A 20,724-nucleotide genomic window follows, 5' to 3' on the forward strand; every position below is an offset into this window, starting at 1 on the left:
GGGGAAGTCCATTCTGATAATAACTTGTTTTTGATAAAAGCAGATATTTTTAGGGTGGTAATTGTCCTTGGACTTTATCTGTATTATTATATTGATTTTTTGTTACCCAATTTTAAATCTACCAAACATAGAAACTTTGGCCATGGTCAGAGTTGACCAGACTGCATATACATGTACAATGGCTTTGCCTTTGGGAACAAAAGAGTCACGACTCACAGACAAGAAACTCATATCCACTCACACAGTCTTAAACATATCGAAACACAGTCTCTCGTTCCTGTCATCTTTACTCATACACTGAATTTTAATAAATATAATTTTGAAATTCGTTATCTAATGTGACCCAAAAAAGAAAAATGAGAATTAGGTCTAATGATTATTCTCATTTTTCTTTTTTTGGTCACATTAGATAACAAATTTCAAAATTATTAATCATATTTGTTTGGATTGAAATCAATTAGATTTGAATTGAATTACAGTGAATTACATGCAAACTTTTTTCTCCTCACTCAGGGGGGGGGGGGGGGGTAGTGAATGATACATTCTCATGCACGTTCATGGCAATGCAACATCATCACAACTTCAACACACTTGATAGTCACATCAAACAAAGAAGAATATCACAGAAAAATCTAAAACCATCAAAGTATATTTGTACTATTAAATTTATTCAATAATTTTTCTAAACAATTTCAGTGATGATAGTTTCCTTCTGTTCCTTCTAACATGAAAAAAACATCCAAATCTGTCAAATGACATAACATTGCTTTAATTCTTTTTTAATAAATTCATTCTTGAATATTCATGATCGATTTGAACTCAGTTCTTGGCAGAGTTAAAATAAAACAATGTAGATCCGGAAGGCAGTTGCAATTTCTTTTTCAAAACATATTACAGAATTGACAATGCAAAGGATAGGAAATAAGGACGGAATGTTGAAAAATATGGGTTTGTGTCGAGTCTTTTGTTCAGTTGGGAAATTTCAGATCAGTTGATTTATGCAGCCTCCTCATCACCTTCCTCCTCCTCGTCGAACTCTCCCTCCTCCTCAGCGGTGGCATCCTGGTACTGCTGGTACTCAGACACCAGATCATTCATGTTGCTCTCAGCCTCTGTGAACTCCATCTCGTCCATACCCTCACCAGTGTACCAATGGAGGAAAGCCTTCCTCCTGAACATAGCGGTGAACTGCTCAGAGATGCGCTTGAAGAGCTCCTGGATGGCGGTGCTGTTGCCGATGAAGGTGGCAGACATCTTCAGACCACGTGGTGGGATGTCACAGACGGCAGTCTTGACGTTGTTGGGGATCCATTCGACGAAGTAGCTGCTGTTCTTGTTCTGTACGTTGAGCATCTGCTCATCGACCTCCTTCATGGACATACGTCCACGGAAGATGGCGGCAACGGTGAGGTAGCGTCCATGACGAGGATCACAGGCAGCCATCATGTTCTTGGCATCGAACATCTGCTGGGTGAGCTCAGGAACAGTCAAGGCACGGTATTGCTGGCTGCCACGGCTGGTGAGAGGAGCAAAGCCAGGCATGAAGAAATGAAGACGTGGGAAGGGAACCATGTTGACTGCAAGTTTGCGGAGATCAGCGTTGAGCTGGCCAGGGAAACGCAGGCAGGTGGTGACTCCACTCATGGTGGCAGAGACCAGATGGTTTAGATCTCCGTAGGTGGGTGTGGTCAGCTTGAGGGTACGGAAGCAGATATCGTAGAGGGCTTCATTGTCAATGCAGTAGGTCTCGTCTGTGTTCTCAACCAGCTGATGGACTGAGAGTGTGGCATTGTAAGGCTCAACAACAGTGTCTGATACTTTGGGTGATGGCACAACGCTGAATGTGTTCATGATGCGGTCTGGGTACTCCTCACGGATCTTGCTGATGAGAAGGGTTCCCATACCGGAACCGGTACCACCACCAAGGGAGTGTGTAAGCTGGAAGCCCTGTTATAAGGAAAACCAATACATGTGGTTAAAATCAAATTCAATAAATTAAAGTTTATCTACAAAAGAAAAGTTGAACTGATATGCATCTTAAATCAGATTTTCCTCCCCTCGATCTACCCCCCCCCCCTTGTTTCTTCAGTTTAACCTGCAAATTAATTCTTTTTCCCCCAAACAAAATGATGAAGCTGCATCTTTTTCTTTTTTTTAAGAGACCACACACAGATATCTGTTTAATACAATCAAGAACTAAGCCCTTAAAAATGTGAAGCTTGCCTACCTGAAGACAATCACAGCTCTCAGCTTCCTTGCGGACAACATCGAGAACAGAGTCTACCAGCTCAGCACCTTCTGTGTAATGACCCTTGGCCCAGTTGTTTCCAGCTCCACTCTGTCCAAAGACAAAGTTGTCTGGTCTGAAGATCTGTCCGAATGGTCCAGAGCGGACGGAATCCATGGTACCTGGCTCCAGATCGACGAGGACGGCACGTGGGACATATTTGCCTCCGGTGGCCTCATTGTAGTAGACGTTGATCCTCTCGAGCTGAAGATCAGAGTCTCCGTGGTAGGTACCGGTGGGGTCGATACCGTGCTCATCTGAGATGACTTCCCAGAACTGTGTCAAGATAAAGAGTAGGAATTTGTTAAAATGTTAGATCTAGGCCTATCATCATTTTATTTCTAGACAATCATGTTGCATTGTGTCTGTAAGATTGCCTTGGGTATATTATTGAATGCTCCCCAATTGTTGCACTATCAATCATCAAATTAATAATCAGGTTGAATTTGGTTCAAATCATGACAAATCATTTTAATAAAGACGTTTATTTAACAGAATTGAACAGAGTCTAGCCAATAATTTACTGTAAAACTCTCATCCACTTATCATGATCGTCTAGTGTCGAAGAAGATGGTTTGTATTCTGATTGTCTCACTGTTCTGAGACATGATCAAACTTGACAAGACAACATCGCTGACATTGCATTTCACACTGACTCTTCCACTTCCACGCAAATCCAATGCCAATGGCAATAGCCTAGATCTAGGCCTATGTCACTTCGATTTCGATGAAAATTAGCAAGTAAATAACGGTAAAAAAAAGAAAGTAAAAAGGAAACTCAGTTATTAATTACCTTGGCACCGATCTGGTTACCGCACTGGCCAGCCTGCATATGAACAATTTCTCGCATCTTTGATTAGTTTTGTTTCTAATTAATGAAAATAAAGACAAGTTTGCTACACCTAGTTTCCCTGGCTGTAGAATATGAGAGTGTGGTTTCAGCAACAGGTGCGCTTTATATAGTACGCGCGTTGTATATTTTGACACCATAGTAACAGTGGCTGGCAGGCACGCTGGACGCACCACTCACTTGGTTGTCAAGTAAAGGAACTATGTTATTGTAATGCTTGGGATGGATACTGTATACGCGTACCTGTTGGTTAATAAGTTTCCATTTACTATACTGTTTTATATCTTATTTATCATTTTAGTCCGTGATTCATCATCACATTTATAATTGATGTTGAAACTTTAGTTCTTCACATTTTTCGATATCAAAATTATATTCTCCCTTCAAGAAAGTTGGTCGCCTTAAAATGCTTAGTTACAGGACGCGTCCGCGTTGCTATGTCACACTCGTAGGCCTACTATGCTTGACAGCCCCTTTAAATTTGCATACCAATGGTGAAATCCCAAAGAGGACTGGTCCGAGGCTAGTCCTGTCCAGGGATAGTTGTCATGGTGACGTTACTTTGAGAAAATTGGCTCGAAATTGTTTAATGTTTTAACATGGAATTATCTCAACGCAACGAATTGCGCCTCTTCTTTAATCGAGTGTCTGAAAGTAAGAGCTAACTTAGTAGACGGACTATATAATTAACCCCTCCAATGGTTAACAGGGTCGCTCGAAAGAGCTGACTAGTTTTAATATAGATCAGAAGGAAAGAGGCCTTCAAAATCCCGACCCGCCCCCTACCTTATTTGATAGGAATTTATATAAACAAAGCCAAACAATTATATTATAAAACAGTAATGATGATGATGATGATTTCATTTTTTTTCATTATTTTGTAAGCCTATTTAATTCAATTCAATGATCGTCAAAGATGATAACCTGGAATGGAGCCCCCCCCCCCCCCCGTAGATAACCGTCGAATAAATTAATGACTCGGTGAGGGCCTGTTCAATCTTTAATATCCAGAGGCAATAAATAGAATAAATACCAAAAAAATAAACAATGTTGAGATTGGTAGAGCAAATGATCATGTTTTGATATTCCACCAGGGTGGTAAACAAGGACAGACCGGGGGAGGGGGAGGGCCCCCGCATTTTTTGGGTTAAATACAAAGATGCCCTTTAGTCTTTCAGCAACAACATAAAGAAAAAGAAAATGGAGAAGAAATGAAATGAGAAAAAGGGAAAGAAAGAAGAAGAGTTGGAAAGATAAGGGACAATAGAAATAAGAAAAGTGGGAAGGGGTTAAAAAAAAATATATAAAAAAAAGGATAAGAATGTATTTTGCCAAGCAAATGCCTCCGATAAGCGGTGTGACTCCAGTCGAAAGGCGAATTAGAGGGAGGGGCATATCGAGAGGACCGAGAGAGAGAGAGAGAGAGAGAGAGAGAGAGAGAAGCGGGGAGGGAGAAGTGAAGGTCAAGAGAGGGGATGAAAAAGGAGAGGGAGAAGGGTATATAATATGAAATCAAGACATCTTACCCCCCCCCCCCCCTCTAACACCCAACAAAATATGGCCGGCCTTGTTTGCAGAGGACCTGTGACCCATGCCCGCCCCCCCCCCCCCGTACTCGACTTACTGGACCCTATTTACAACATTATATTGTTTTGAATGCCTTCACTCCCAGTATGAAGGTCATAGCAAGAGCCCTAAAAAAAAAAAGACCCCCTTGAAAGGATTACACGGCCCCATTTAATCGAATGTATCTTTATCCTGGATCTTTATTTGGGTTTTAAAGCCCCTCCAAGAGTTGGGGGCCTAAAAATTCTCCCAACTTTTACTTAAATTGTGTCATAATGTGAAAGAGGATGTCATTTAAGAAACACTTCTGCAAAGATTCCCCCCTGCCCCTCAAAAAAAAATGTGTTTGATGACAAATATTGATAAAACGAATACACAATTTTGGTTTTCTGTAGCACACAGAAAACCTAAATTTTGTATTCTTTCATCAATATTCGACTTCAATCACACTTTTTTAAAAATGCCTGCAAAAATGTCTCTATATCCTCATTCACGTCATGATACAATTCAAGTGAAATTTTGCCATCTAAATTTGTTGGGGTCCCTACTCTTTAAAGGGGCTTTAAGTTGACCTTTTTCATATCAACCAAGAAACAGAAAAGAAAGTAATGAAAGCAATTCCAGAATATTTTTACAGACAAGAAAGGGAGTTTAATGACGAAAATCAATTTTATTTCTTGTCCCGGTTTTATAAAATTTTAGAACCGTGTACACAAAATTAATGGGGGTACTTGGTGAATCGCAAAGAAAAGACAAGTGCGAGAAGTCGATGAAAAATGATTTCAGAGAAAGATATATTTTGGCACTTATTGACATTGCCTCATTCCAACCGTGGACCTAGTACATTTACACATCAAACAATCACCTTTTCTAATTTCAAACTCAAGCCAAATCAATGGATAGAATTAACATTTCATCTAGATATCCTCCAATGGTCACTCTCTCACCTCTCATCGCCAATCTTTATTCTCATACTTTTAAAAATCGATCTTGATTAATATATCAAATACATGCATCACATTACTGATACATGTTTACTTATGAATAAATTAACTAAATCAGCATCGATTTTTAATTGCCATTCCGTTAACCTGCCATCATCACGGAATGCACCACATAACCATTTACACAATCACAACTCCTTATATTTGAAATCAATAACACAGAGACACATTGTAGTAAGTTGTAAACTGGTATATTTTGATAACATTTGTTCTGGAATATTTGTGATCAACAATATTTTGTTTTGAATTCGACTTTGTCAACATATACAATATTGAGCACACCTTGAAGTTAAATTCAACATGAACGATTTGGAGTATTTAGTGACGGTGGGATTTTGAATAAATATATCTTTGGTACTTGGTAGACTAGTTTATCATCCCAAAGGGTTTCAAATCTTTGGTGGTGCCAGACCAGAATAAAAATCATTCGATGAATTGCAGCTATATCTGTCCATTTCTAATTGTCCTGTATTTATGCAGCCTCCTCATCACCTTCCTCCTCCTCGTCGAACTCTCCCTCCTCCTCAGCAGTGGCATCCTGGTACTGTTGGTACTCAGACACCAGATCATTCATGTTGCTCTCAGCCTCTGTGAACTCCATCTCATCCATACCCTCACCAGTGTACCAATGGAGGAAAGCCTTCCTCCTGAACATAGCGGTGAACTGCTCAGAGATGCGCTTGAAAAGCTCCTGGATGGCGGTGCTGTTGCCGATGAAGGTGGCAGACATCTTCAGACCACGTGGTGGGATGTCACAGACGGCGGTCTTGACGTTGTTGGGGATCCATTCAACGAAGTAGCTGCTGTTCTTGTTCTGTACGTTGAGCATCTGCTCATCAACCTCCTTCATGGACATACGTCCACGGAAGATGGCGGCAACGGTGAGGTAGCGACCATGACGAGGATCACAGGCAGCCATCATGTTCTTGGCATCGAACATCTGCTGGGTGAGCTCTGGAACGGTCAAGGCACGGTATTGCTGGCTGCCACGGCTGGTGAGAGGAGCAAAGCCAGGCATGAAGAAATGAAGACGTGGGAAGGGAACCATGTTGACGGCAAGTTTGCGGAGATCAGCGTTGAGTTGGCCAGGGAAACGCAGGCAGGTGGTGACTCCACTCATGGTGGCAGAGACCAGATGGTTCAGATCTCCGTAGGTGGGTGTGGTCAGCTTGAGGGTACGGAAGCAGATATCGTAGAGGGCTTCATTGTCAATGCAGTAGGTCTCATCTGTGTTCTCAACCAGCTGATGAACTGAGAGTGTGGCATTGTAAGGCTCAACAACAGTGTCTGATACTTTGGGTGATGGCACAACACTGAATGTGTTCATGATGCGGTCTGGGTACTCTTCACGGATCTTGCTGATGAGGAGGGTTCCCATACCGGAACCGGTACCACCACCAAGGGAGTGTGTAAGCTGGAAGCCCTGTTACAAAGCAAACCAAAAGGAGAACATGTGGTTAAAATCAAATTCAATAAGTAATATTCTACAAAAGAAAAGATGAACTGATATGCATCTAAAATCATATTCTCCCCCCCCCCCCCTTCGTTTCTTCAGTGTAACCTGCAAATTACTTCAAATACTTCCCACAAATTATCCCCCCACAAAATGATGAAACTGCATTTTTTTTTTAAAGATCACACACAAATTTCTGTTGAAATAAAATCAAGAACTAAACTCTTAAAAAGGTGAAGCATGCCTACCTGAAGACAATCACAGCTCTCAGCCTCCTTGCGGACAACATCGAGAACAGAGTCTACCAGCTCAGCACCTTCTGTGTAATGTCCCTTGGCCCAGTTGTTTCCAGCTCCACTCTGTCCAAAGACAAAGTTGTCTGGTCTGAAGATCTGTCCGAATGGTCCAGAGCGGACAGAGTCCATGGTACCTGGCTCCAGATCGACGAGGACGGCACGTGGGACATATTTGCCTCCGGTGGCCTCATTGTAGTAGACGTTGATCCTCTCGAGCTGAAGATCAGAGTCTCCGTGGTAGGTACCGGTGGGGTCGATGCCATGCTCATCTGAGATGACTTCCCAGAACTGTGTCAAGAAAAGTAAAAAGAAAAAACATAAATTTAATGTTGACACTTGTTTTGAACTTTAACTAACCGTAACGTTTGGAGTAGATCTAGACCTAAATCTTTTATTTTCAACCATATCCAGGCATGATGAATGATGAAACTTTAACTTTTAATTCTGACACAAGTTCACACAACTTATGCCAACGAGCGACCCCAAATTGCAAGCTCGATCACCCTGGGCCTGAATACAGAATAGTCTAGAGAGTAGAGTCTCAAGAGGATTTTTATAGACAAATTTTTGACAAACTATTTGTTCCATTCATTCCCTGAAAAAAAATTAAATCATGATTCATGCCATGGAGTGGCACAATCACATTCAGTCTCATGATGAAGCCAAAATGTCAGCACCAAAACTCATGAACTTGAAGGTTGCGTATTTTCATGAAATTAACGAATTTTCCAATCCTTAATAAATTCACCATTCAATTCACCAATCCCCATGCCTCAGCACCCATTTCCTCTTAGAACTATAGATCTAACAGTTAGACTATTTGACAAAATTAGTTGCAGTGAATGAGCGGACACCAGTCTCAACGACAAGCATGAACATCATCATCATCATGACATGGCACGCACACGTTCACCATTTCCACACACTCAGTCACTCATCATCATAAATGTCACACTCGCACACTTTAAAATAAAACATTATTTTGAAGAATAATATTCACCTTAGCACCGATCTGGTTGCCGCACTGGCCAGCTTGCATATGGACGATCTCACGCATGATTGATATAAAAGTTACGAGTTGTCTAGGAAAAAATGTAAAATTGACACGTTCAGTTTGACGTTTAGCGGGAATCTGACGTGAGATTGGAACTACTTGGGAATAAATGCGATTTCATTCAATCGATATTCCTCCGCCTAGCAACCCGCATAAACATTTGAATTCAGGGACCACGTTGTTTCTCCCATTTTCATTTCATTTCATTTGTGATTTAATTTCGGTCTAAAATATAGTTTTCGAGTGTTTCTTTTGAATGTAACTTTGGTTTTCGATTAAAGATATCATATTCAAATAATATATTTCAATTTTATGAGTTGAAAGCTCATTTTACAAAAAAAAAATATGCAAAGATGTAAATCTGAATGTAATTCTGTGTACAGATTTTTTAAGGCGATCCCCAAAGTGAGGAGACAAGCGATTGACCAATCATGATACTTCATACCTGAGCAATATTTGTAAGACGTATTCAAGCGATCTAATTGGTCAAGATTTACCGCGCTATGGCAACTCGCACAAAATACATCTCCGCTCAACGGTCCATGGGTAGGTCAGCCAAACAAAAGATGGGGGATCGTGGAAACCATGGACCCTAGGTTTCCATACAGGAAACCAAGGGATACCGACCGCCTCGCTCCCGCTCCGATCGGCGGATAAAAACAAATTTTGGGGAAGCCTTTTGTCTCCTTTTGTAATGCAACTGGTGGAACATAATCGCTAATCGGCATTTCCCCGTTAACCAATGCAACACTGAGAAGCCAAGAAATAGCAAAAGGGATGAATCATTTGAAATTTAATCCCTGTAGCTACATTGCCGAAGTACACGAACTCATCAAACTCAGTGTTGTGAATCAATGCTAGTTTTTAGGCCTATAAAGTACAGAAATCTTCTTCTTTTTTTTTTAATCTCCGAGAAGAAGTTCGTTTTTATGAGTTCAAGTTTATATGGTCGCACACAACCAAAATAAAGTAATGACAAGTTCCAAAGACATGTCTTTACCACTTTCATCATCTATTAACAAATGTGGGCGTTTCTCTGATTATAGAGAAGTGAGTAATAGTAATATGGAAAAAGAAATGGGGAAAGTTTTTTTTTTTTTGGGGGGGGGGGGGGGGGGTAAATAATTGGATAGATAATATAGGGACTACTATGCATGCGATGGCCATTAGTTTCAAAATCTGTTTGAAGTGTACAGCAGTGCCAGCCTGGCCTATATTATATCCGTGCATGATTTGATTAACGAAATCATTCGAGAGCCAAGAGAGATAGAGAGAAAGAGAGAGAGAGAGAGAGAGAGAGAGAGAGAGAGTAATAGAGAGAGAGAAGAGAGAGAGAGAGAGAATATAAAACAGTAATAATGATAAAAAACGGTGATTTATAAAGCGCTTTCCACCGAAGTGTCTAAGCGCTATATGATAACAAACAAAATATGATAAACCAGGGAGATGAACAATAAATTATTATATTATTCTTAAACAAAACAAACCAATGATCTTGCAATACCATAAAAAGACACGATTGGGGAAGTCATGAGGGGGAGGGGTGCATTTAGTTATTGCATAACTGAGGCGTACCCCCGTCCCCTGAACTGCTGTGGTTGAGGAGTTACATGGGTATGGTTGCTATGGGGACTTGAAGTGAGCGGATAAACGAGGCAGGTATAGCTGTATAGATAGCGTTACGCAACAGGGGGTTTGAAAAGGCTACAGGCCTGACGACGGCCACTAACAAAAATCGATCATAATACAACGTCATCCCCGCTTTGACCCCTTTTAATTGTCAGGGATCCTTTAGCTGGAACGAGGAAGAGACGAACACAAACAATAGTCGGTTATAAATTTAAAGGCTTACGACGTCCCCCCCCCCCCCTTGGTAAACATAAAACATAATAATTATACAGGTGCATATACATTATTTTATTATTATGTTGTATTTTGTTCCTTTTTATTTGAAAAGAACGAAGAAGAAAAAAATTGTAAAGGTATTAAGAGTAATTTCACCCCTGAGCCCTGTTTCATAAAAGTTGTTACAGTGTATCAATAACAAATGTTAAATTTCTATGACAAAGTTGCTTTAAACCATTCAAATGTCATGATTTCAGTAGCTTATATAACAGTTATTACAACTTATTATTGATAACAAGTTTTATGAAATGTCCTTGTATTATATGCCAGAACAGACATGCAGTATAGTACGTTAAATTTTGCTATTCCTGGCTGTTATAAATTAAATATTTAATCTTATGCACTATTATTTAACACTATAATTTTGAAATTTGTTGTCCAATGTTATAAACAAAGTTGAGAATGATCCTATTTGTTTGGATTTTAATCAATAGAATTGGCATACGTACCTCATCTCCTCCTACGTCGTTTAATGTTGACAGGGAGCCTCAGTTTAGCTGGATCGAGGAAGAGAGCGTGAGAGAGACTGAGAGAGAGAGAGAGAGAGAGTGATGGAGTGGATGGAGGGAAGGCAAGTGAATGAGAGGGAGGAGGTGGTAGTGGGGGGGGGGGGGGGGGGACAACCTTATACCTTCAACGTAAAAGTCTTATGCATTAATCGCATCTCCATGTCTTTTTTTTTCCATTAGAGGCAAAATAATATAAGACCATTCTTACGTGGTCGTTCCCGCAATACTGGCACTCTTTCAATTTATCAGTATAATTATTATTATCATAACTTTTTTTGTGGGTGGGGGCCTGGGGGCTCTTGCCCCCCCCCCCGCCATTTAATAAAAAATTGCCATTAACAGACGAACGTTTTCATATAGGCTTATACGAAGCCATTCTGAATGGGTAGGGATATCGGTACCAAATTTGCCGACTAGTTAGCTGATTTTTGTTTGAAGCTCCCCCTCCCGATCCCATGATATTTGAATATGCCGATAATGATATAGAGTTTGTTGTCAGGAGAAGAAACAAGAAAGTCAGTTTTTATATTTTGTGCGATTTTCCGACAAATTTAAGATTTACCCAAAGATTTTTTTTTGTGGGGGGGGGGGGGGGGGGTTGCACACCTGTGAAACAAAGAATTCTAAAAATCAGAGACTGATATATCGGTATCCAGCATTGCAGGATATCCGGGCAACGAAGTAATCTCGTGGTCATTTTGCCTCATGATTGATTTTACTAGCTAGTAAAATCTCTCTCTCTCTCTCTCTCTCTCTCTCTCTCTCTATCTTTTTCCCTATCTCTTTCTTTCTCTCTCCGCTTATTTTCCTGCATCTCACTTTCATCTCACAGTCTCTCTCTATATATCTCTATCACTATGTCTTGTATCAATTCATTTTGTTTTCTTCTGCATGCATGTACATCATCAAAACATGCAAACAAAAACAAGTGAGTGAGGTATAATTCTTTTTATTTTACTTTTTATCTACGATTCCATATTTTTGTAAAGAAAGGTATCCCTGAATGATATTGCATGAGACCTCTTATCTTGCTAGATATTCAAGCACTCTCTAAGAAAAAAAAAGTGCGAATGTTCACTCTATTTTCACTCCCCTGGGAGTCACGTCAGTGATCACTTGTTTAGGATGGAATATCGATTGATTTTAGAGTTCTCTCTAAGAAGAAAAGAGTTAATGCTAACTCTATTTTCACTTTATTTTCACTCTCCAGAGGAGTCACGTCAGTGATCACTCGATTTTTTTTTAGAGAGCAGAAAGGCGTTTAGAAAGGGGATTTTTCTCTATTTAGCACATTTTGTATTGTAAGGAAAAGAATCTATTTCTCGACTGATGATAATGATATTCACTCAGACTTGAACTGAGGCGATTAATTTTCAGCTGACTAAAGATACTCATTGATGATGATTACGTGATTTTAATAACGATTGTGACACGCTCTCCATTTTTTGTTGGCCAAAGCTCATTATAATGGTATCCGTAATTCAGACCCAAAAGGGAACAATGATTAACAATTGAGAATTTGGTCTTATTTACCCAGCGAGGTAGCCCCATCAGTCAATACGGCCCTTCATGCGGTCCATGCAATTATCATCCAAGTATGCAGGTATATCCATTATTTTGATTGCACCTGCGATATAGAGAGGGGCAAAATAAAGTGCATGCGTGCATGGTCAAATAATGTCTTGTCCAATGATGTAAGCGTCGAGCAAGACCGAACCCGTGACCAGTCCTCTTGCAATCAATGTACGAGAGTCAAGAGCCCCCACCAAAATGCCACTGCTCCCACTTTCCCAAATCCATGTCAATCTCTTTCCTTCTTCATAATTGGCATACAGTGCTTGGTAAGTTCCTGAGTCGTTATCATGCTTGTTGGACTGTGTATAAAGTGTATTTTTTGTGATTTATAATAAAGTTGTTATCATAGAGATATGTTAATACCATTTTATGAATACTAATTCTAGACAAGATAATTGTTTACATGCGAATTCTCAGTCTTCATTGGTTTAAGCCTGAGCTATAGAAGGGCATGCATTAATGTGAGTATGACTATACTGATCTAATAATTACTATATAGATGTCTAGAAAAAAAAATCGACACTAGATGCTCCCGTTAACGTCATGCATTCATATTTTTTCTTGTAAACATTACTTTTGATCTTCAAATCGATCAACAAAAATGGTGATATTGCAATACTGCACAATAAAATGTTTGAGCTCGGTATTGATAAACAACCATTGTTTACCAATACAGCAAGAATGTTCTTCAAAGAATTATTACATTTAAGTATCGGTTTGAATGGGTGGCTCTATGCCAAGTCTTCTTCTTCATCCTCTTCGTCAAAGTCGCCGTCGTCATCAACAGAAACATCCTGGTACTGTTGGTACTCAGAGACCAAATCATTCATGTTGCTTTCAGCCTCTGTGAACTCCATCTCGTCCATACCCTCACCAGTGTACCAATGAAGGAAAGCCTTCCTCCTGAACATAGCAGTGAACTGCTCAGAGATGCGCTTGAAGAGCTCCTGGATGGCGGTGCTGTTGCCGATGAAGGTGGAAGACATCTTTAGACCACGTGGTGGGATGTCACAGACGGCGGTCTTGACGTTGTTGGGGATCCATTCGACGAAGTAGCTGCTGTTCTTGTTCTGTACGTTGAGCATCTGCTCGTCAACCTCCTTCATGGACATACGCCCACGGAAGATGGCGGCAACGGTGAGGTAGCGACCATGACGAGGATCACAGGCAGCCATCATGTTCTTGGCATCGAACATCTGCTGAGTGAGCTCTGGAACGGTCAAGGCAAGATATTGTTTGCTTCCTCGACTGGTCAGAGGTGCAAAGCCAGGCATGAAGAAGTGAAGACGTGGAAAGGGAACCATGTTGACGGCAAGTTTGCGGAGATCAGCGTTGAGTTGGCCAGGGAATCGCAGGCAGGTGGTGACACCACTCATGGTGGCAGAGACCAGATGGTTCAGATCTCCGTAGGTGGGTGTGGTCAGCTTGAGGGTACGGAAGCAGATATCGTAGAGGGCTTCATTGTCAATGCAGTAGGTCTCGTCTGTGTTCTCAACCAGCTGATGGACTGAGAGTGTGGCATTGTAAGGCTCAACAACAGTGTCTGATACTTTGGGTGATGGCACAACGCTGAATGTGTTCATGATGCGGTCTGGGTACTCTTCACGGATCTTGCTGATGAGAAGGGTTCCCATACCGGAACCGGTACCACCACCAAGGGAGTGTGTAAGCTGGAAGCCCTGTTATAACGAAACCAACAGAGAAGCGTCTTGTTAAAAACATTATCTCGGACAATCGTGAAATCCATGCACGGACAGCCAACTTAAAGCCATATTTTTTATCACTAATTTTTGTTTGAATCACTTTAATCTGATTTTAATGAAATTGTGGATGATAATTGCCAAATTCTAGGGACACCTATAATGGACATATTTTGAAGTTGTTATCATGGATTAATCTCTTTACCTGGAGACAGTCGCAATCTTCGGCTTCTTTTCTTAAGACATCCATGACAACATCCACCAGCTCTGCTCCCTCGGTGTAGTGTCCCTTGGCCCAGTTGTTCCCTGCCCCACTCTGTCCGAAGACGAAGTTGTCTGGACGGAAGAGCCGCCCAAATTGTCCAGATCGGACCGAATCCATGGTACCAGGCTCCAGATCCACCAGGATGGCACGAGGAACATATTTCTCTTCTAGATGGCGGGGCAAAGAAATATAATATCAAAATGTAGGGAAACATGTCGACACAACTCAACAGGAAGCGAAGCAACCTTTTTTATGGAAATTATGTTCATGTAAAAAAACATATGTGAGTCATCATATTAATATAAGGAAGAAACACAGAGCCACTTGGCGCTGCCTCCTTCTCTCCAAGCGCTTTATGAGCTGCAACGAGATAGCTCGGATCCCTCTTCGTCACCCAACTCGGCAAGTGCCAACAGAGCCGAATTGGGTGCCGAGTTTGGACTCTGTGAGCTAGTTTGGTACAGAGCAAATGAGGCAGGCTTAGGGTTTGATTCGGGATGGTTCGGAGTGGCTCGACACAACTTAAAGGAGATCGACTGACGAATGGAGTTAATTTGTGCAGAACTTTCAGACACAACATTCTCCCGACTTCAGTGTTCTGTATCGGACCAGCCTTGGTTCTGGTCCGGCCCCTGAATTCTGATATCCCAAACCAAATTGTGATTTTTTTTTTTTGTTCTTCTTCTGTATAACCAAAGATGAAAAGAGGTACAAAGAACTTCATCATGTATGATTTAGAACTCAAGCGGCATCTTGTAAATTCATACAAAAATAAAATAAAACCCCAAACTTGACCCCTCTGACATTAACAACGAATGCAAATATTTACTTTTGGAAAACTATTGTTGGCCTCTACAGAAGCTGGGACAAATGGCAAATAAAGCCACTTAACTTGGCTAAAAATATTTTTTAAAGCTATTTGTTGCCACAATATGGACGCTCCACACAAAATTAATTATGGTAAGTGTCATTTCTCTAATCCACAGAAATTTCTTTGTGTGGAGGACACTGTCATAATGCATATTGGGGAATCGTATAGAACATCTGAAAGGGCCTGTCAAGTTCAAATTTGCCGAAAAAAATTGCGCCGTTCAGGACATTCAATTTTTTGGGCAAGGCCGGAGAGGGTGGCTCATTCAAGGAGACGTTCGTGAATTGAAGTACCCAAAGATGTACTATGAGTATATGACATTCCCTTTTAAAGCTTATCAGTACTAGTGTAAAGGAGAGATTAGACCAGCCTACACTGGACAGGTGGTTATCTCATCAACTCAGCTCTCAAATAACATAAGAAAAAGAGGATCATGGGGGACCAATGGTCACCGATTAGGCATTGTTTGTTATAGAGGGCGCAAGTAGCTACAAGTAGTGCAGTGGGCCTTTAAAAGAAAATAGAAGTTCAAAGAGATCGTGAAAGAAGATATCACTCCTCCTAAATAGGTTGCGAAGGATTCAACAACCAACGGGTTCTTTATTTTCTTCTGAAACAAGATATCCTGCTTGGGGCAAAACAACTCGACTATTAGGCTTATTATAAACCCCTATGAAAAACAACACTTTTGAATATAAGGGTGTTCCATCGTACAAGTCGAAATATATAAATTATCTTTTTGCTATAGCGTCATCCCGAACCAAGGCCCATCATTTTCTTCACCGAAATGAAAATTATTGTTTACCCCCCCCCCCTCCCCCACCATGAATCCAATGTATTTAAGACACGCCCCTGGAAACAGACTAAGAATTTCGAAATCATTTCGGTATGACTGACAGGCGCGGAACTACTTTTCATAACAATCACTCCATAGTCCATATCGATATCCAATCGTTATTTTCATAATGATTCCAAAGTTCAGAATCAGAGGTCACAAGATAGATTCTAATCATGAATTCAAAATAATTCAATATAAAGCCTTTGCTTTACAGGGCATTTGCATGAGGCTGCAATATTATTTAGATTCGAAGTACAAAATCACACTGTCCATATTCAGAGGATAATGCTAAAAAAGAACAAAAGAATATTGTCGCCGGTGACAACGCTTTGTATGCATGTTTTATTCATACGGCCGTCGGGCCGTGTCTATATAGTTGAATCACCAAAAGTTTTCATTCGCATTAACTCTTATAGTGCATGCTGTAACTAAGGTGCCCGGACAAAGTTTATTGAACACGTTTTGTGAACACAGTCGTATAGCAACAGCATACTGTAAACTATATACAGCTGTACTCATATGACATGTACATTGTAGTTGTGATCTTGATCTTATTATGTTTACAGTAAGTTGATAATTATATAAGTTTCCAACAGTTAAGAGTATATTATTCTGTTGTTAGGTTGGAGAAGACGAAAATAATGATTCGATCGCTGTCCTTTCAGTTCATTTGTTTAAATTAAAATATGATAATATTCTATACAAATTAAAACAAGATAATATTCTATCTTGGAGGTTCTATGACCTCTAAAGAAAAATACAAAGATAATTATGTGCATGCGTTTGGCATTAATCATCAACTAGTCAATCAATCTTTGATCGGAGCAAAGTATATTATTACCATCCTATTCCCGCTTCATTGTTACCGGTGACAACCTTTAGTTTGTTTGTATGCGGTCATGTATCATTCATCAAAGCAATTTGAAATTAAATTAGTCATTGATGCGTCTACCTGAGCAATTTAATCTAACATGATACGTGGCTATATTATATTATTCATTTTGCAGGCAAGACTCAAGCTGTTCAACCCCTTACTAGTATTACATACCTCTCACCAAATACTTCAGCACCATTCGCCAAGCCATTTCATTTATGTTTATTATAAATAATTATATTGCGGTCTTTATCTCAATTTTAAAAATGTACCCGTTATTATTATGTCAGGCAAGATCATGACTATCTTTGATACCTTATGATTTCTTAAAAAGGACGACCGTTCAGTTCTCGTTGCATGTATAGCCGAATTTACTGCATACAAATGAATTATGAATATTATGCTGTCTTGTAACAAATTTTCTACACAACATCGTCAGAATCAAAACTTGATGAACGTCTTGTTAGAAGACCCATTTACACTATACACGTCGTCCAAATCAGAGCCATATATTATACACAAAGTTTGGCCAGCATGTGGTCTATTATTTTATGCTTGCCCAACAAAGCAGTATTCGCCGTATAACTCGAACCGGGGGTTGGCCAAACTCTACTTATCAACGGCTCTCATCCAAACATCGCAATGTTACTTTATTATCGTCGATATGATAATTATTACAATTGCAATTTTAAGACCATTATATTTGAACAGAAGGGGCTTGTGATGTTTTATATTTTTCCTTTTTGTTAAAGCATAGAGGGGCGGGTTTAATGCCCCCCCCCCTCATTTTTCCCTTTGTCCCCCTTTTTATTTGTTCATCATTTCAATATACTCACCGGATGCCAATCCATAATACACGTTTATCTTGTCCAGTTGTAACTCACTGTCCCCGACGTATGCCCCTGTAGGGTCGATACCATGCTCATCGGAAATTACCTCCCAGAACTAAAAAAAGAAGAAGAAGAAGAAGAAAAAAAGGGAAAGAAGAAGAAAAAGAAGAAGACAAAAGAAGAAGAAGGAAATGCTGTGTTACAACCAACAAATTTGGGCGAGATGCATTGTTGTGTATCATGGGTGGAGTCGTGATTTTTTTTTAAAGGGAAAGGGGGGGGGGGGGCACAGTTCCGAAAAATATCTGACAAGTATATGCAACGATTAAAACATTTGAAAGGGTGGTACAAGAACACAATTAGACGCAACTTTTTTATATTTTGTGTACCTATAACAAAGTATGCCATACATGGGGTTTTGCTGTTTGCTGTTTTTTTTTTTTTTTGGGGGGGGGGGGGAACTCATTTCCCGTGCCCCGAGACCCGAAACTCGCAAATGTAGATTGCAAACGCGCAGTTAATGAGTCACTTTAACCCCCACCGGCCCACCCTACTAAATAATCATGATAAGATATGCCGAAAATGTAATAGATACAAATATCAAACACTTTGTAATTTGCTAACTGTCCCCCTCAATAATGATTTTGATCAAAAGAGTGTTCGATTGTTTGTGATTCAAGGCTTAGGAAATCTCCCACAAGAATATTTTCCTTTCTTGTCGGAAATGTGGCATGACTGACATCCTAACTAAATTTCCTGCTCTGCTCAAAAACCTATCTGGGATATTTCGTACAATACAGTCGAGCATGGAGCTGGGTGCAATAAGACTTAGAAGTTAGAAAACCAAAATGATAAGCGTAAATTATTGGATTGATGATAATTGAACTCTAGCAGTAGACAAAAAGGAAAAAAAATCTGCGAGGCATTATTGTCAAATTTCTTTTAGTTTTCAAAAGATTGTACAAAGATTCCTGGTAGCAAACCTAGCCTATTGAAAAGGGCTTTTATTTAATTCATGATTTACACAAGTACGAAAGAACACAGTCCGACATAATCATTATAGATGGCTTCACTTTTGAGAGGCTCTATTTGAAGATTATAGTTCTTGAATACAATATACGGTTTGTTTGGCATGGTAGTTTTTGCATGTACAAATAGTGTTAACAAAAGCACTACAAAGATAGAACTATCAATAATACTTTGGGGACTGCTTTTGAATCTACACAATATTTATTCAGAAGAAAAGAGCGGAACAAAGTCCAGTTCAATAAAAGTGGGCCTTACTCCAAACGCTTGTAAAAGGGGTATTTATTGGTTGCATTGCATTTTAAAAGGAGCTGTCTAGGAATATAGTTCTAACAGCTAAATTATGTCAGCCTATTATTATTATTGGGGTATAATGCGTTTCTGACAACCATCCAAAATTCCAAATCATAAATTCTGCTGAATTTTGCAAAGTCAAAAATAATTATTGCTGAGGCTTCACAGATCGATATTGCTTAATGACAAACTTGACAGATTAAAATACTTCACAAGATTATTTAATATTTCTGGCTATATTTGGAGTATGGAAGCATTAACAAAAATCCACAATGTATTGTACTAAAACCAGGAGTTCTTCACAATGGTTTAAGAAAAGTGGTATGACTCAGCTAACAAATCGTAATTTACCAATCATCAGGGGTGCCAATCCAAATAAGGAATAATTTTAGTATTTAGATGTGCTTCTGAATAATGTGCTTGCCCTATGCTCCCCCCCTCCTTAAAAAGTGGATTGGCGCTTCGTCTCTATTACACTATATAGGCCTTTGCCTTTATATTTATGGCTTTATTGTTTCCGATTTGAATTTATTTCGATATCCAAACAAGGCAAAAAGTAGGTGTTCCTTATTAATTATTTATTACAAAAAATAAATTAGCTGAGGTATTTTGTACTAAACTGAAAGTGATCATTGCAACGCATTCCAAAATAATATTAAAAATGAACGTAGAATATGACGTTATCAGCTAAAGAGGGCGCTCTTACAGATGGCAAAAAGAGTCATGATGACCCATAATCTTCCTAAGCGATTTTGAGACTATCTTTCATCTTCCTGACTTCATAAGAAAATAAGCAAAAATGTCATCGTGACTTGTTTATAATGCTCATGCATGCTTCACAGTATACTGTGAAGCTACTTGGTGGGGGACTAGGGGACATGCCTTACCATAACGAGGGGGGGGGGGGGGGGGGGGGGGTGGCGGTGGTGGTGGTGGCGGGGGGGGGGGGGGGGTGGTGGTGGTGGCGGGGGGGGGGGGACCGGGTGACGATGATGAACTGTCGGAGTGATTATGATAATGGGTAAATAAAGGTGTCATTAGATGCCCATTAGCTTACCTTGGCACCGATCTGGTTGCCGCACTGGCCGGCTTGGATGTGCACTATTTCACGCATGATTATTCTGTAAGATAATTGACGAAATAACAATATTTCAAAGAAGAACAAAAATAGTTAGTAATATCGAGGTTAAAATAGGACGTCTGATGAAGGGTTTGGTGTGTCAGATTGATAGAGAACTTTATACGTTCTACCTCTAATCTTCATCCCGGACAACAATTTCCAAGTAAAACGCTACTGCCCTGGAATCTTCCCTGGCAACTGCATGTATGCGAAAGAGGGCGAGAGGGTGGATGAGAGAGGCATACATAATAGACTCGATCGGGGGGGGGGGGGGGGGGGGGGGGGGGGGGGGGGGGGGGGGGGGGGGAGGGGGGGGGGAAGGGTGTTGAGGGGGTAAAGAGAGAGGAAATACAAATCATAATCATCTCCTCCTGATCCCAATAGAAAATGAATATAAATTATCGTTC

General features: G+C 40.1%; 3 protein-coding genes across 5 annotated transcripts; all 3 read right to left on the bottom strand.

Annotated features, from left to right (window-relative positions):
* Window positions 1-647: 647 nt before the first annotated feature.
* On the bottom strand, window positions 648-3,230 carry LOC577036 (tubulin beta chain). The gene is made up of 3 exons (XM_011682867.2): window positions 3,081-3,230; window positions 2,228-2,563; window positions 648-1,947 (listed from the first exon to the last, which is right to left on the bottom strand). The coding sequence occupies exons 1-3, from the start codon at window positions 3,135-3,137 to the stop codon at window positions 997-999; spliced, it is 1,344 nt and encodes a 447-aa protein (XP_011681169.2). The 5' UTR covers window positions 3,138-3,230; the 3' UTR covers window positions 648-996.
* On the bottom strand, window positions 648-20,318 carry LOC373275 (beta-tubulin (SP-beta1)). Of its 3 annotated transcripts, XM_030975749.1 has the most exons (4): window positions 8,457-8,605; window positions 7,409-7,744; window positions 6,189-7,130; window positions 648-1,005 (listed from the first exon to the last, which is right to left on the bottom strand). In XM_030975749.1, the coding sequence occupies exons 1-4, from the start codon at window positions 8,511-8,513 to the stop codon at window positions 997-999; spliced, it is 1,344 nt and encodes a 447-aa protein (XP_030831609.1). In that variant the 5' UTR covers window positions 8,514-8,605; the 3' UTR covers window positions 648-996. The 3 variants fall into 3 exon arrangements, with proteins under 3 accessions (XP_030831609.1, XP_003727238.1, XP_003727239.1); XM_003727190.3 differs by lacking the exon at window positions 648-1,005 and having other exon boundaries at window positions 5,883-7,130; XM_003727191.3 differs by lacking the exons at window positions 648-1,005; window positions 8,457-8,605 and adding an exon at window positions 20,255-20,318 and having other exon boundaries at window positions 6,046-7,130.
* On the bottom strand, window positions 12,239-14,206 carry LOC115920279 (tubulin beta chain-like). Its single transcript, XM_030975750.1, has one exon. It carries the CDS (start codon window positions 14,131-14,133, stop codon window positions 13,231-13,233), a length of 903 nt encoding a protein of 300 aa, XP_030831610.1. The 5' UTR covers window positions 14,134-14,206; the 3' UTR covers window positions 12,239-13,230.
* Window positions 20,319-20,724: the final 406 nt, after the last annotated feature.

This window comes from Strongylocentrotus purpuratus, unplaced genomic scaffold (assembly GCF_000002235.5).
Source record: "Strongylocentrotus purpuratus isolate Spur 01 unplaced genomic scaffold, Spur_5.0 spur5_scaffold_8, whole genome shotgun sequence".
NCBI lineage: Eukaryota > Metazoa > Echinodermata > Echinoidea > Camarodonta > Strongylocentrotidae > Strongylocentrotus > Strongylocentrotus purpuratus.

Coding starts and splice junctions, on each gene's coding strand:
- LOC115920279 (XM_030975750.1), bottom strand. CDS start 14,133: ATGGGAACCCTTCTCATCAGCAAGATCCGTGAAGAGTACCCAGACCGC.
- LOC577036 (XM_011682867.2), bottom strand. CDS start 3,137: ATGCGAGAAATTGTTCATATGCAGGCTGGCCAGTGCGGTAACCAGATC. Junction 2,564..3,080: donor GTAACCAGATCGGTGCCAAG/GTAATTAATAAC, acceptor ATCTTGACACAG/TTCTGGGAAGTCATCTCAGA. Junction 1,948..2,227: donor AGAGCTGTGATTGTCTTCAG/GTAGGCAAGCTT, acceptor TCCTTATAACAG/GGCTTCCAGCTTACACACTC.
- LOC373275 (XM_030975749.1), bottom strand. CDS start 8,513: ATGCGTGAGATCGTCCATATGCAAGCTGGCCAGTGCGGCAACCAGATC. Junction 7,745..8,456: donor GCAACCAGATCGGTGCTAAG/GTGAATATTATT, acceptor TTCTTGACACAG/TTCTGGGAAGTCATCTCAGA. Junction 7,131..7,408: donor AGAGCTGTGATTGTCTTCAG/GTAGGCATGCTT, acceptor GCTTTGTAACAG/GGCTTCCAGCTTACACACTC.